General features: G+C 53.5%; 1 protein-coding gene across 1 annotated transcript in view; it reads left to right on the forward strand.

Moving 5' to 3' along the window:
• The first annotated feature begins 142 nt into the window (after positions 1 to 142).
• DOCK4 (dedicator of cytokinesis 4) overlaps positions 143 to 15,467 on the forward strand; it is a 337,471-nt gene continuing 322,146 nt past the window's right edge. Inside the window, exon 1 of the mRNA XM_036247405.1 lies at positions 143 to 456. Within this exon, the coding sequence (XP_036103298.1) occupies positions 420 to 456 (37 nt within the window). The 5' untranslated portion in view covers positions 143 to 419. The remainder of the gene's footprint in view (positions 457 to 15,467) is intronic.

Consider the following 15,467-nt stretch of genomic DNA (forward strand, 5'->3'; position numbering starts at 1 on the left):
GCAGCTCAAGCCTCGCCCCCTTCCATGATGGTGCGGCCCAGAACTACAGTTCCCAGGGTGCCTCGGGGGCTCTGGGCGGGGAGGGCTGGAGCGGGCGCTGGCGGGCGGGGGTGCGCCGGAGAGTGCCCCGGCGTGTTCGCTTAGTTCAGTGAATCAGAACAATGACTGCGCCGCCGGGTCCCCGGGAGCGCGTCGGAGGACTGTGAGCAGCCGCCGCCGGCACAGCGGCGGGCGGCGCAGCCTGGGCCGCGCGGTGTCAACCCGGGCTCGGGAGCCTGCAGCGCAGCCCAGCGCCCGCCGCCCGCGCGGAGTCGCCGGGCTCCAGCGCTGCAGCCGCTCTTCGGCAGCTGTGCATTGTTGTGAGCTGGAGAAGGGGCGCGGGGAGTAGCAGCCCGAAGCCCCGGGAGCCCTCGTTAGCCATGTGGATACCTACGGAGCACGAGAAATACGGCGTGGGTGAGTCTCCGCGGGGCCAACTTCCATTCCGCTCGGGCCGAGCGGGTGCGCATTTCGCGTCCTTGCCCCCGCGCCCCTCGCGCTCTGCCCGCTGCAAACGCCTCTTGCTCGCATCGCGCTGCGGGCTCGGGCTTGGGGGAGCCAGCCCCCGGCCGAGGGGTGCGCGCCAGCGTCTCGCTCCCCACCGCCCTCTGGGGCTCCGGCGCCAGGGACGGCCGGGGGTAGCGCGCGGCCAGCTGCCCGCTGCGGGCTCTGCCTGCGGAGTTTGGAGCGGCGACGGGGCGTGTGTGTCAAGTTGGAAGAGGAGGGTGGACGGCGTTCCTCTTCTTCCTTCCCCTTCTTCCCCACCACCGCTGCGGGCTGTGACGATTTCCCAGATTGGAAAGGGAGACAAGAACCGCCGCGCGGAGAGAACACCCCCAAAACAGAAGGGAGGCGCAAAGCTTCCCTGTGGCTCCGGTCAACGTCCCCGGGGAATGTGGCCCCGCGCTCTAGAGCCGCTGTGACAGCCGGAGCCCGGCCGGAGCCTCCCCCTCCTCCTCCCTCCCGTCCCGGGTTCAGGGGACTGTGTCCGAGAGGCAGGGCGCTGGTACATGTCAGCATCTGCGCGGCTCCGCTCTTTGCTCTTTGAAGGGGAACGGGTATTTCAGCGACGTTTTTACTTCTGGCCCCCTCTGGCCCGGGCGAGCGCGGTGGGGGTGGTGATGGGGGACAGCTGTGGAGCGGTGCTGGGGACCGGGCTCGGAAAGCCTGGGTCTTCCCGCAAGGACACCGCTTTCAGGACGGGATTACCCAGACACCCGCGTTCGCTGCGAGAGGAGCCGGGCAGCGCGCGCTGCTCTGTGCAAAGGTGAACAAACAACAAAGGACATTAATGTTGACGGATGAACACCGGAGTCTCCCTTCCTTTCCCTCCTCCCATTTCGGGCCGATTACAGTTCCCGTTTTTGTTGTTTGGTTTCAGCTGGGTCGCCCCTTGACAGTTACTCCTTTTAGGGTTGTGACGATTATAGCAAGCCGGGCTCTCTGACAAGCCCGCAGCAGCCAAAGGCAATTAGAACGTCTCAGAAGATTTCACAGAGAGAGAGCATTATGGATTTTACCAAGGATGTTTATTGCTTATAACGCCCGTCCTGCAGATGGGCGCACTTTTTTTTTTTTTTTTTTTTTTAATTGGCTATGGTCGGATCTAGTGATTTAGAAGATGTGTAGGTATTTGCTTATGTTCTAAAATTCATTTGCCTGTGATTTAAAAGATCTGCAAAGCTTTTTCAGGGAGTTATAGGGGATTTTTTTTTTCAACTTCTCCTAGGTACATAGGATTTCGAAGTCCAATGAGAGGACTGCATGATTAAATACAGTCATTTCCGATTTTTACATTAGCTTCCATCTGGATTGTGTTCACAAGACAATAGTTTGTTCTGCACCCACCTTTGGCAAGGGGTTCCAGATGTCCCTCTCTTCAAAGTGTAACGAGTAGGTGCTGGTGGTCATTTTCCCTCCCCAAACCTCGTTGGAGAAGACAATGCCTCTGCTGAGCTGGTGGGAGACCGGAGGGTCCCTCTGTCGCTGGCTTTAACACTCAGTATGGGAAGCTCAGACCCATCCAGCAACATGGTCCTGCTTGGAGCCCACCCCAGATGCCGCTTTCTCCCAAGTGTTAAATTAGACACATTAGGGCTGGGATTTATCTTCTTGATTCCTGTACGTGCCAGGTCACAGCTGGGGAGTTGGTACTGATGAGCTCTTCTCTGGCCTTTCTTTACCAGCTGTGGGCTGAGGCTGAAAACCCACTCCGGGAGATGCTGGAAGGCAGACCGGATATTGTCAGTCAAGGGTTTGGGGCCGTGGTGGACTCCTCGCGTTGGGGTGTTGTGATTTGGTTGCAGAGCAGGGCGGTGGCCTGGTGAGCACATGTTTGGGAAGAGGAGGTTGAGTGAGATGAGAGGCCAGCGCAGAGAGGGGTCTGCTGTGCTCCTTTATACGGGTCGTGCAGCCAGGAATGCTCATCATCTTTTATTACTAACTTTTGTGCATTTGGCTTATGGAATGTTTAGTGCTTTTTGGAATCCATCTGTTAGGCGTGTGTGTGTGTGGTGAACATTTTGCTTGGATGCTTCTGTGTGGACTTTATTTCTCACCATGGAGAGCCCTATTTGAAGCTGCCTACACTGCACTTTGTTATTCCTCATTTGAAACCTTGGTTAGTGTATATGCTTTTCTCATCTAGTTTTTATAAATACTAAAGAAAAAGTATTTTCTGGGCATAAATCCTTGGCTGATGTCAGGTGTAGTAGTAATTCAGTTTCCTCATTCTTTGAAATAAATTAGTCTTTGTAAATTGGAATACCTGAAGTTTCAATGCAAATTATATATTTCTACAATGTTACTTCTTATTTACCATCAATTAGGCATGAGATGATTATGTGTCTATATATTTATGTTTCAATTTCAAGCAACATACTATCAACATAGATAAAATTACTTACTTTCTATCAGGGAGTAAACCACTACTACCTCCCCCCTTTTTTTTTTCAATCCTCACCGGAGCGTATGCTTTTATTGATTTTAGAGAGAGAGAGCGGGGGGGGGGGGTATCCACTGGTTCTTGGCAACCAGGGTATGTGCCCTGACTGGGAATCAAACCTGTGACCTTTTTGGTGCACAGGAAGGGTCCAAACAGCTGAGCCACACTGGCCAGGGTGAAATTCCTTTTGAATCCTGATGTGTGGGTACTGTTTTCTCCATTTAATTGATGAACAGCCTTTAAACAATGTATTTAATTATATACCCAACTTCCTGTTCTAGGGAATTAGAAAGGTACAGTGATAAAGCTTTAGTCCTGAGGCATAGGGAATGTTATCTGTTTAAAAACATGGTAGTAGGCACCATGATAAACATATTTTATCTTGGGAGATTCTGGTTAGTCTTGGTCCTAGTCTAGACAATACTGTCAGTTGTGTGACCTTAGGTAAGTCACTTAACCTCTCTGGGTCCTAGCCTCTGAGTCTCATGATATCCAAGGTCCTTCCCTGTCCTGATTCTGTAGAGCTCTTCCAAACAAATATGTATTTTTGTTAGAAAAACATCCCCATTGTGTCAAGATTATTATAAGAAAGACACTTTTGCTGTGGCACCTGCTTTTAACTAAGATCAGAGGTAAGCAAAAGCTACCTGGCGAGATGCCAGAACCCAGGTGATGGCTGCTCACTTTTTCAATCTGTTTGACTCTCTCTGGCAGGAACTCCATGGGCAGAGACTGAAGCGTTCTCCATCGCCCCCTCACAGATTTCCGCGTGATCACTGTCTGCCTCTTGCACGCTTGCATCTGTCATACCCTCACCCCTCCCGTCGCCTGGCGGGAACTAGTCCCAGAGGAAGCAAAGACCATGACACATGTGTGTCTGTGTTCAGTTGCTCAGCCAGCACTTGCGCCCTGCGCTCCCAGGTGAGCCAGTGAGTCTCACTGAGCACCTCAGACCGCGGCCAGATTTTGTGCATCTGCGAGTCTGGGGCAGCCTACGGCCAGCACATGGGCTGGGCTGACCCATGAAAACCCAGGAGCCCTGCAGGGAACAAACTCCCAGCAAGCTGACCTGCAGGTGACACGTGTCATTGTAAAATGAAGTTTTTGTCCTAGTATCACTGAGTCCTCAGAAATAATCCTGTGCTCCCAGCAGAAATGGCTTTGTCTTAGAGCCCCTCGTTTTCGGGGAAGAGGTATTCCTACAGGGTCCTTCTCCTTCCCAGGGGCAGGTTCATGGCAGTGTGAGTGTGCGAGGAACGAGGGGGGTAGTTTTCCTCCTAGCCCATTCCCCTTTGCTGGCTAGTCCAAGTCCAGTGCCCCTGAACAGCTGTGCCGCGCGCATGGCCGCACACGGGCTTGCAGTGGCCTCACACAGGATCCCCCTCCTAGTCATTGTTCTGAGCGATTCTTTCACGAGGTCCCCGCAGTAACACAGAAATGCTGCCCCTCCCATCTAGTCTTGGGCACCCCCCTCCCCAGGACGTATGCTAGGCCCTACAAAGGAGATTGTAAACATTTCAGGAAACGGGAGCTTTTCCCGCCTCTTGCTCTCCTTAGGAGACCCCATTTCCAGACTCCGCGTTCCAGCGGCCCAGCGGCTTTGGGCTGGGGGCATGCACTGCAACCCAAATGCTGCAACTGTAAAATAATGATACAGTGTTTTGTAGCTGAAAAAAAAAAGTGAACTTTTTTCACTTGAGTCTACTCGCTGACACAGAATGATAGTGTCTGTTGAAAAGACGAGGGCCAGTTCCCTAGAAGGCTCAGCAACTCACTCTGGGTCAGTGGCTTTGAATCTCGACTGTCATTCGGGATAGGAAATACATTTAATTTTTCCCTGGTATGGACACAAACACCATCAGTACCTCCAGCCCCCCTCCATAACTGAAACAGTATTTGTTCTTACTCCTTGTGATGATCTGTTCTGTTTTCATTAAAAAAACGCTCATCATCCACTTGACTGAATGACTCATGAGCGGGTCGTGACCCACATTTGAAAGCCCTGCTCTGCGCCCCACATCTGCGCTGCAGGAGGAGAAGGAGCTCGGACCCTGCTGGGTTTCTCGGCAGATTCATTCACGGCCATGCTTTACATTCATGGTGACTTCAGATTTAATAAACATAGTTTTTCCCTCTTCATTGTAAGTCAGAGTCCATCTTTTTAAGTGCTATTTCTAATTAAAGATGGAACACCCTGGTTAGTTTGGTTCAGTGGTTAGAGCGTTGTCATGTGGACCAAAGGTTCAGCAGTTGGAGCGTTGTCATGTGGACCAAAGAGTTGCGGATTCGATTCCGGTCAAGGGCACATACCTCGGTTTCGGTTCGGTCCCCATCCCTGGTCGAGGTCATGTGGGAGGCAACCAGTTGATGTCTCTCTCACGTTGATGTTTCTCTCTCCCTCCCTCCCTCCCTCCCACTCTCTCTGAAGATAAATAGAGAAATATCTTCTGGTGAGGATCTGAAAAAATAAAAGATGGAACAAATATGCAGGGCCACCGCGTAGTTGCAGAAGCCGTTGCTCCGAGCGCCCGTGGTCTCCTGCCAGGGTCTCTGGAACCAGCGAGCGAAGGGAAGGGGTTGAGGCTGTCTCCCCACTTTGGGGCTCAAACAGCAGGGTAAATACAGGTGCTGTTCACTAGAACAGGCCTTCGTGTAGGTGGGGCAGGTTCATGGTGTGAGATAGGAGTTTTGCTTTGTCGCCTAGAGTTGCCCATACCTGTCAAACCTCCAGGTGGGCACGTCCAGGAATCAGTCTGGAGCGAAGGCCAGAGGTCCTGGATTGGAGAGCATCATTCAGTTCAGGTGTGACGACCGGAGTGATCCACCTCAATAAGCCTTTGTCTTAATTGTATTGGCTTTGATTATGTGGTCTGCTTGTCCAGGCTGAGTTTTAAAGTGACAGGCCCTAAATTTCCAAAGAGCAGTCATCTTGAAGCACTTTATTAATGTGGGCACCAGGGACTCTAAGGTGGAAAACATTACCCGTCCACGCGCAGTGGGTACTAAGCTCCACTTGAAGGTCTTTTCTTGCTTCCCACAAATGCACTGCCTGGTTCGTCACTTCTGTTTCCGTGACCATTTGCTCAGCAGCAAGGGTCTCGTGCCAGACAGTGCGTGTTCGTGACGTGTCCCCTGCAGGGTGTGGGAACACACACAGGCAATATTTCAATACACAAGATTTATACATTCCCCCAACAGCCTGTAAATATGGACAGACATCCCCAAAGTGGGAACATGCTCAGAACCAACGCAGTACATTTGCACATACAGACTGTGTGTGTGTGGTCAATATGCAATACCTCTTAGGGAGCACGGGGCCAGTTTTCGAATTCTTACAGTTAGCGTTGCGTGCCTGAAAAATACGCGACTTTGTGATAAGGGATTCCACCTTCAGATGGTCAGGGAAAGCCGCGTAACTTCCCACGGAAGTATTAATACCTGCGCACAAAGAGGCAGATGTTGATCATATTAAAAATTAAGTCGGCTAGAAAGCCCATCGCTGAAACAGAGGAATTTCTCCACGCCAGGCGGAGCCCGATGGAGAAAAGGAGTCGGTGACTTCGCTCTGCTCTCCCGTGCTGTGCAGAGCAGTGTCAGTGACCTCGGTGACCTGGGAGGGAAGACCCGCTTCCCCTCCTCACTGCCCCAGCTTTGAGGCCCGCTCAGGACCTTCGCCCGGGAAGGCGTCTTTCCTGCCTGAGGCCCGTGGGGCCTCCTTGTTCCGCGCCACCCTGGCACTGCTGTTGAGAGATGACCGTGTCCAGAGACAGCTGGTACAGGAAGGAGGGTGGGAGGAGTCCCCGGGGGACGCCCTTTGTCTCCGAGAAGTGTACCGTGGTCTGCATGAGCAGCGCCTTCCTGGGTGCCTGCAGTGACAAAGCGTGTCAGAGGTTGTCGTTGTCTCGCTGTCTCTTGGCGACAGGGAAGGAAGTGGTAGGACGAGATGGCGTCTGAATGGCCACAAACCAGGGCCCAGAACTGGGGACCTGCTTGCAGACGTGCACACCCACCAGCCTCTGCAGGAAGACCGGTCCATGGGACCGAACGCGCACTGCGCCCTTAGCCCGCCCACAGGTGGTACCAGCCAGTGGTCCCCTTTGCAGCCCTGCTGGAGAAGAAAGCCACGGGGTCTGGGACAGGCACCTGCTGCTTCGTACTGAACTACAGTGTGGCTGTTTGCTGGGGGCTGGGGGCCGGGGACAGTATGACATTCAGATGGAGGCTAAAGGGGACTCCCGATGTCACAAGTGTGATTGTTCTCCACCCCCACCCGTGTCCCTGGGGAGCGTCCCAGAAGGGAAGTTTAGAGGTGAAGTCTGCAAATCTTCCTTGAATTTGGTAACCAGCCCTTCTCCATGTTGGGAACTTTTTTTTTAAACCAGGCCGTATATCGTTTTGTTTTATGAGAGTATTAACTGGGCCTTGCCTAAGTGTGTCTCCCTGAAATCTTTAAGCAGAAATGTGGAGATTGGATTCTGTGTCTTTCTCCCCTCTAAATGGAGGGATCCTGTCTGTCGTGGGTGACCAGAGGGGAATGTGTTTGGGAACATGGACACGCATGTAGGCGAGGCGACTAGCAATAGCCCAGCCTGGATTCTGGAGGAAACACAGCACGTTGTCCCAGGAGAAGAGGGAGCCTGTGGTGTCTCCCGGGGTGTCCCTGTTGCTGGAAGGGACTATGGAGCTACACTGTAGCGTCTGGAATAACCGCATCTTTGCAAAGTTGCTCACATTGTCTGAAGTTTGATTCTCCACCCGTGGGCTGCAGGAGACTCAAAGCAGCCCATGCCTGGCTTCTAGGGCCGGGACCTCTTTTCCCTTAGAATGTCAAATAAAGACGTGACAGCAGCCAGCACAATAGCCATCCGGTGCGAATGAATCAAAATCATACCTATTGTTTTGGTCAGATAGGCGGACAAGAATCTTTTTTTTTTGATGTGCCGCAGAGTTTTAGTAATTGGTTTATACGTGCCATGAGATGAGAAAGGTTGAAAACCGCCGAGTCACTTGGGTGCCTTCAGAGCGACCCGCTGAAGTAGGAGCGTGAAATCCTTCATTTCTCCCTGCTGCCGTTATCTGTACAAACTGGGGGGGCTGGTTCGACCTTCTAGGTTCGCCTTTAAAGCAGGTGGAAGGAGTTTTGTTATATGGAAACTTGATTGGAGATATCACTTTGGGGACTTGGGCCTGGCGATTGAACGCCATGTGCCTGAGGACAAGAAAGCAATATTTGGGGGACCTCCCCCCCATTTTCTATCCTTAAATCTGTGTTTCCTGAAAGCAGGTCAGACATTCCTCTAAGCCTGTAAGTTGCTGCACAGCGATGTTCTTGGTGATGACTGAGAAGGCGAATCCTGGGCAGGTTGGTGGAGACCCCTGTGTGGGTGACTCTGTGCCGTGTGTGCCTCCTGAGTGTGGAACTGTGCCAGCCTGGAGGACAGACAGAGGGGTAGAACTGGGTCCAGGGACACACGAGGAAGCCAGAAATGGGTCATAGTTTTATCTCGTTGAATTCACACATTTTTTTCAAGGGCGATGTTGTCTAATTTGTTAAAAAAGAATATTCCCTTAGTGAGGCTGTGGGTAAACATCACAGAGAAATCAGTGTGGAAGTTCAGATAGACATTTCCCCTCCAGCTTTAAAATGCAGATAAGGACTTGGGACGGTGACATTATTCACTTCGCCCGAGGAAACAGCCCTGAGGAGGGCGTGTCTCGTATCCTGAGAAACTCAGCCCTTGTACAAAAGAATGGAAGTTTCATTTTGAGATGCTCCCCGGAGAAGTGAGTCACCAGCTGCCAAGGTATCCAGTCCAAGCCCAGCGGGTCCTTTAAATAGCTGGGGACCCTTCTTCCTCTTCCCTCTGGGCAGTTTCCACCCCACCCCCTGTCACCAGACCCCTGTGAAGTGTCGGAGACAATGGTCTGTCTTTTTGTGGTTTCCTTCTAAGACTGGGCAGAGGAAGAGATAGATTCTGTGTATTCTCCTCCTCCAAGAGGTGTTTGGAGGGATGAAGAGCCCTAGTGTCCGTTCGAATCACCGAAACCAGGAGCAGGCGGCAGGAAGCCCGGCGTGCACACGAGAGCTCACACGAGAGCTCGCGCGGCCGGGCCTGTGATGGGCCCTGCAGACGCCGAAGCCTCTGGCCAGCCCAGGCGCCCAGCTGTTAGGCGGCAGAGCTGAAACGGGGACACAGGGCTCCAGCCTGCAGCCTGTGGCCTCTTGTGGTTCCCCACCCTGCAGGCTCGGCCCTGGGTTTTGGGGTTCCACAGACCATAGTGAAGAAATTGCTCACCACACTTTACTTTAAAACTTTTTCCCCTTATTGATTTTAGAGCGAATGAGAGAAAGGGAGAGATAGAAACATCGATGAGAGAGAACACTGATGGGCCGCCTCCTGCACGCCCCCCACTGGGGATCGGGCCCACAACCTGGACATGTGCCCTGACCGGGAATCCAACTGGGACCTCTTGGTGCATGGGTTGACATTCAACTGCTGAGCCACACCGGCTGGACACACTTTACTTTTTATTTTTTATTTGTTTATTTATTGTCCTCACCCAAGGACATTTTTCCATTTTTTGTTCAGATAGAGCGGGAGGGAGAGAGACAGAGAGAGAGAAACATTGACAGGAAAGAGACACATCGAGTGGCTGCCTTCCACACAACCCAGCCAGGGCCGGGGACAAACTGCAACCGAGGTACATGCCCTTAGCGGGAACCGAACCCGGGTCTCTCTGGACCGCAGGCCGACGCTCTAACTGCTGAGCCAAACTGGCCAGGGCCACACTTTACTTTTTAAACGAGAGGCTGGTGTTAACACTAGGACCGTGCGAAATCGCACCCGTGCCGTTTTCCCTCCAGCATCAGTCTCTAGTGGCCGTGGTCAGCCCTCCCCTCTGTGTTCTGGACTGTCGCGGGAACCTCGGAGTGCTGGGTGTGTCAGGAGATGGACCAGCGTGAGGGTGGGGGGAGGGGTGAGGGCCAGGACCAAGCAGGACTCCTGCGTGACCGGAAGGAAGTACATGTCTGTGGGTGCAGCTGGACCTTAGCAAGTCTGACCAGGGACGAGGAGAGACCCAGGAGTCAGGTCCGAGTTTTCAGTGACCAGGAGTCTGGAGGGAGGCAAACGAGAAGGGTGGGTGGTCAGCAGAGATGGAAGGAGCCATGAGCCCCTGACCCCTGCAGTTCGTGGTTCTGATGCTGGAGGCCCTGGCTGTGCATGGGACCTGGCTTCTCTCTCCCCACCACGCCCAGGGCGCCCGGAGCGGGTGCCGTCAGCAGCCTTGGCGTGCTGGATGGGCCCCTCTCGGAACTGCTGCCGTAGCCTCCGGTCTCATCCCTACCTGCTGTCTTCTCTCTCAGGTAGGCGTGCTTTCCCTACAAGCCTCAACTGACCTTCTTCATAAAGCCAATTTGTCGATGCGGTTCATCTGAGAAAACAAAAACAGTGCGTGTAATGTTTCTTCTGCGGCAGGGTAGACTCCACAGCCACTTCTTGGCACACAAGGCCCTTCCTAAGTGGGCCCCGATCTGCGGTCTGGGCCCGTGTTGGGCATTTCTTGCTCCTGCACCCCGAGTTCCGTCCCTCGGTTTTGCAGAGATGCCGGACTGCTCTTGCTGGACTTGGGCTGGCTGCCCACCCTCCTTCCCCTTCTCTCCCTGGAAAACCTACCTTCGGAGTCTGTTTCCTCAGAGCTTTCTTTTCTGGCTCCTCCGGGCAGAAACGCACACCCCGGTCTCCGCGCCACTCTGCTCCCTGTCTGCACCCCGCCTCTCGGGGCCCGCTGGCGTTGGAAGGGTTTCCCTGGGCTGCAGGCTCATGGAGCCCCTGCCGGCAGAGGTGTGGCCGTTCCGCGTCGGTTTCCCGCAGGGTGGCACAGAGCGAACTTTGACTGGACTCGGTGAGGGTGCGTGGACGGATGGATGGGTCTCAGTTGGTGCCAGCTGCTCCCCCAGAGAACCACAGACCAGGTAGCTCACTAACAACAGAGACGTGTTTCTGACTGTTCTGGAGGCTGGGAGCCCGAGATCAGGGTGTCAGTGCGGTGGGGTTCTGGGACCGGCTTCTCCTGGGTTGCAGACTTCTGCTGTGTCTTCACCTGGTGGAAGGGGTTAGGGAGCTCTCTGGGGTCTCTTATAAAGTCACGAGTGCCATTCACGAAGGCTGCATCCTCACGACTTGATCACACCCCAGAGGCTCCATCCCCTCGGGTACCCCTTCACCACATGCGGTTAGCGGGGATGCGGACGTGCAGGTCGCAGCCCACGGGCTCCTCGGGCTGTGTCCAGACTGTGTCAACCAGACTCGGAGGAGGGGTGGCCCGTCAGCCCAGCCGGGGTGCTCTCCACCTCCCCACGGGGACCGGAGGAAGGCGTGTTTGTGAGAGCAGCGACAGAAGTGTGCAAAGTACAGGGAGTCACCTGCGTCCCCAGCACGGTCTGTTTGTCTGCGACCACGTACCATTGGCGCTCACAAGTGCGGTTGCGTGTGCTGCTCCGTGGAGACCTCCTCCCAATGAGCCACCACGCTCCGTGAAGGCCGCGCCAGACTCTTTTCCCCTATTGTCTCTGCTCTTAGCACAGCATTTTCTATATAATAAGTTGTAATTTATAGTAAATAAATGTATACTGTAAGAAATAAAGTAAGTTTTATTTGAGTCAGTGTGGGCAGGGTTACATTTTTAACCAAGTGTTTACCCGTGAAATCGTTACCTGAGCATGTGGTGCCCGGGCTCCACTTGGCTGCCAGGGGAAGATGCTCAGGCACATCTGTCTGCCACATGCTCTGGCCGCCACGTGATGGTCAGTTGGAGAAAATCTGGCTGACAGTGTCTCTTAGACATGTGCAGTGTTTCCTGCAAGTTTGGGTTACTTTTCCAACATTTTAGTGGTTGTGCTTTGCAACAGAAGTTTCCTACCGCTGCTTTTTCAGAAGGAGGGGCACTGAGGTTGCAAGACCAGCTATTATCAACAGACTTGAGCAAGACCTGGCCTGTCTGGCTCAGTGGCTGGAGCGTCGGCCCGCGGACCAAAGAGTTGTGGGTTCTATTGCAGCCAGGGGCACGTACCTCGGTTGCGGTTTGTCCCTGGCCCTGGTCGGGGTCATGTCTGAGGCAACCAGTCGATGTGTCTCTCTCACATCGATGTTTCTCTTTCTCTCCCTCTCTCCCTCCCTCCCACTGTATCTGAAGATGGATGGAAAAGTATCCTCAGGTAAGGATTAAAAAAAAAAAAAAAGACTGAAGCAAGAATGCTACCCTGTATGCATTAGGCATAGGTGAAAAACAGCACTTTTATTTATTTTTGTTAATCTTCATCTGAGGATAATTTTTCCATGGATTTTTTTTAGAGCAACGGTTCTCAACCTGTGGGTCGCGACCCCTTTGGGGGTCGAATGACCCTTTCACAGGGGTCGCCTAAGACCTAACAGTAGCAAAATTACTGTTATGAAGTAGCAACAAAAATAATTTTGTGGTTGGGGGTCACCACAACATGAGGACCTGTATTAAAGGGTCGCGGCATTGGGAAGGTTGAGAACGACTGTTTTAGAGAGTGGAAGGGGTTGGGGGGAGAGTGAGAGAGAGAAAGAAACATGGATGATGTGAGAGAGACACATCAATGGGTTGCTTCCCGCACATGCTCCACCCACGGGGCTGGGGATCGATCCTGCAACCCAGGTACAGGCCCTTGACCTAGAATCGAACCCATGGCCCTTCAGTGTGCAGATCGATGCTCTAACCCTGAGCCACACTGGCCAGGACCAGAAACAGCATCTCTGTTTGCCACATAGAACTCAATGGCGGGGTGGAGAGAGATGACAGTGGTCATTGACTGCTTCCCATTTTTTAATTTTTGTTTTCCTGAGACCAGGCTTATTCATCAGAACATTTTCTTAGAAGCCATGTGCCATGCCTCCCCCAGTGCAGGCTGTGCTCTGCCCAGGGCGGCCGGATTGGGGGGTGCCCGCGGGAGGAAGGGGTGCCCTCGCTGTCACTGGCGTCGTGGAGTAGTCCAGGCCAACGGGAGCCCTGGCGGTGGTTCTCGCACACTGACTGGGTTCGGGGCGGACGACAATGTGAAACCAGCGAGTAAGTGGATGAGGCTGAAATGCTGCTGTTATATGCTGAGGTTGCATCTGAGGGTTCGTTCAAAACAACCTCCGCCAGCAAACCTGGCTGGGGACCTCTGCCACACACGGAGCCTGGCTGGGAGGCTGCAGCGTGGCCGGTGGCTTCAAAATGACTGCCTGACTCCTGCTGAGCCGACCTCTCCCTGCTCCTGTCGCACCTGAGCTAGGTGGACGGGGGCACCGTTCACCGTGGTGCAGGGAAGCGATTCCCCCGAAAACACGTTCGTGGGACACCCTGGTTCTAGAAAGTGCCCCTGTGCGAGGGTGAGCGTGAGCGTGTCTCACGAGAGGAGGGGCCCGGGGTTCCGGCTTTGGTCCGGCTGTAATCACTGCGCGAACCGAACGCCTGGCTCTCCGAGGGCCCCTCTGAAATGGGAGCGTTGGACGAGATGGTTTCCGAGTTTCCCGGAGATGCTCCAATTCATTGTTGGGGAGAGATTTTCCTCGGGCACTCGCACGGGATGTTGGTGGCCTTTCCGGACTGTTCTGTCTGTGAAATGGTTTAGCTTGTCCTTGGGTCACTGAAGGGGACGTCTGAGAGAGGGTCTCTTGGTGGTGGCCTCCTGGGCCGGACGGTTGACTGCTTTTGTAGCGGTGGCTGACCTTGAACTCAGGAGCGGTCTCCTCTAGAATCTGGTTCTGTGAATCTTGGCAAGTGTTGGATGAATGTCACGTACGCCCACTCTGTCCCCTAAGTCTCTCTCCCTGATAAGTCATTGCCAGGGTACTGACGTCCTCCCATGAACAAGCGACACCTCCTAGTTGCACTTTGAGTCACGTGGCACCAATTCAAGTGAAACACGCTGGTGGAAGGGGTCAGATTTGGAAATAATTTATTATTTCTGACAGGCTGTTTTTTCCTCTGTAAGTTGTTAAAAAGCTCAGGGACGGATACACAATGTTACACCGGCTTAGCTGTCGAGGGGGAAAGAACCCTCGCAGACCTCGCCCCGCATCCGAACGGCGCCCTGTGCGGAACCGCTCGGGTTCCGCGGGCCGGCGGCAATTACTTCCCTAATTGGAAAAATTAGGACTATTAATCATAGTGACACAAGGCACAATGTCACCGTGGCATGACGCTCTTATTTTCCACCTGAGAAATGGCTCCCTCGAGCAAAACCAAACCCTCCTTCCCCTCTCTCCATCCCCTCCTGCTTGGGGTGCTTCTCTGCAGTGGCTCACAGGAGCTGGGCAGAGTGGGGGGACCGAGGAGGAGGCAGCTGCTCCCCGCTGCCCGCCACACTAACAGCTGTGAACATGGGGATGGGTGGGGGCAGAAGACGCCCTCGCCCGCCGGGGCAATGGGGCGATTGCAGAGACATTTGAAGTGATTTCCTGTAGGTCATTGCTGGAGACACAGTCTCGGGGGGCCGGGGGGACCTCACAATGCCTGAACTGTGGATTTTCATTGTGTTCCTGAAAACATTTTAGGAAACGTTTTAGGCAGTGTGCCAGGATTTTCTTAGGAGGAGAGTAATTTTCTGACTAGAGAAGTAATTATGGTTGGAACACTTGAATTATTTCGGTATCGAGTTTTAGAAGGTCTTGGTGTGTGGGCACCCGTGACATTCCTTTGGCCATGGCATGTTTTAAGTAGGATTTGAAAGGGAAAGGTGACTGACCACTGGCGGTGTGGCTCACGGCTGGCTGAGGAATGTGTGCCCGGTGCCCCCAGCATCAGTACCCACTGCGTTTGGCAGAAGGAGAAGAGTGAGTGTGACGTGTGAAGACCGCGTCTTGCTTTCTGATGGCCCTTTCTCTGGACTTTTGTCTAATAAATGAGCAACTTCTTTTTTCTGTTCCCGAGATTCTCACCCCCAGACAGTTCTTCTAGCACTCCAAAGGGGGTACGGACGGTTCTCGTAGCTTAAATATTTTTTAAAAAGGAAATCCGTTATGCCACATTTGGTGGACATTCGGGCTAAATCCTCCAGTTTTTTCAGGGGCATCTCACCAAGCACGGGGGAGATTATTGTGTTTACACGCCTGCCTGGGTACCGATGATGACTGGGTGTCGAGTGAACGCACCCTGTTTAGTGGTGACCCAGGGTGCAGGTCAGTGTCTCGCAGTTAGAATCGTAGCTGACCATTCACCGAGTGCTCACTGTCGGCAGCGAACCGGCGCCGGAGCGGGACCGGTGGGGTCAGACCGCACCTCCGCTCAGCAACCTCGGCCCTGGAGTTCTGACCAGGAAAGAGTTCAGAGCCAAGACTCAACTGTACACGCAGTTTATTAGAAAGTCACAGAGGTAGAAGAAGGGAGCCGTAGAAGAAATGGACTCAGGAAATCAGTTCCAGAGGCAACAAATGTCCTTGGAGCTGAGGAGAGAGGCCAGGGGAACAGGCCCTGG

Source organism: Molossus molossus, unplaced genomic scaffold (genome assembly GCF_014108415.1).
Source record: "Molossus molossus isolate mMolMol1 unplaced genomic scaffold, mMolMol1.p scaffold_m16_p_7, whole genome shotgun sequence".
In the NCBI taxonomy this organism is placed as follows: domain Eukaryota; kingdom Metazoa; phylum Chordata; class Mammalia; order Chiroptera; family Molossidae; genus Molossus; species Molossus molossus.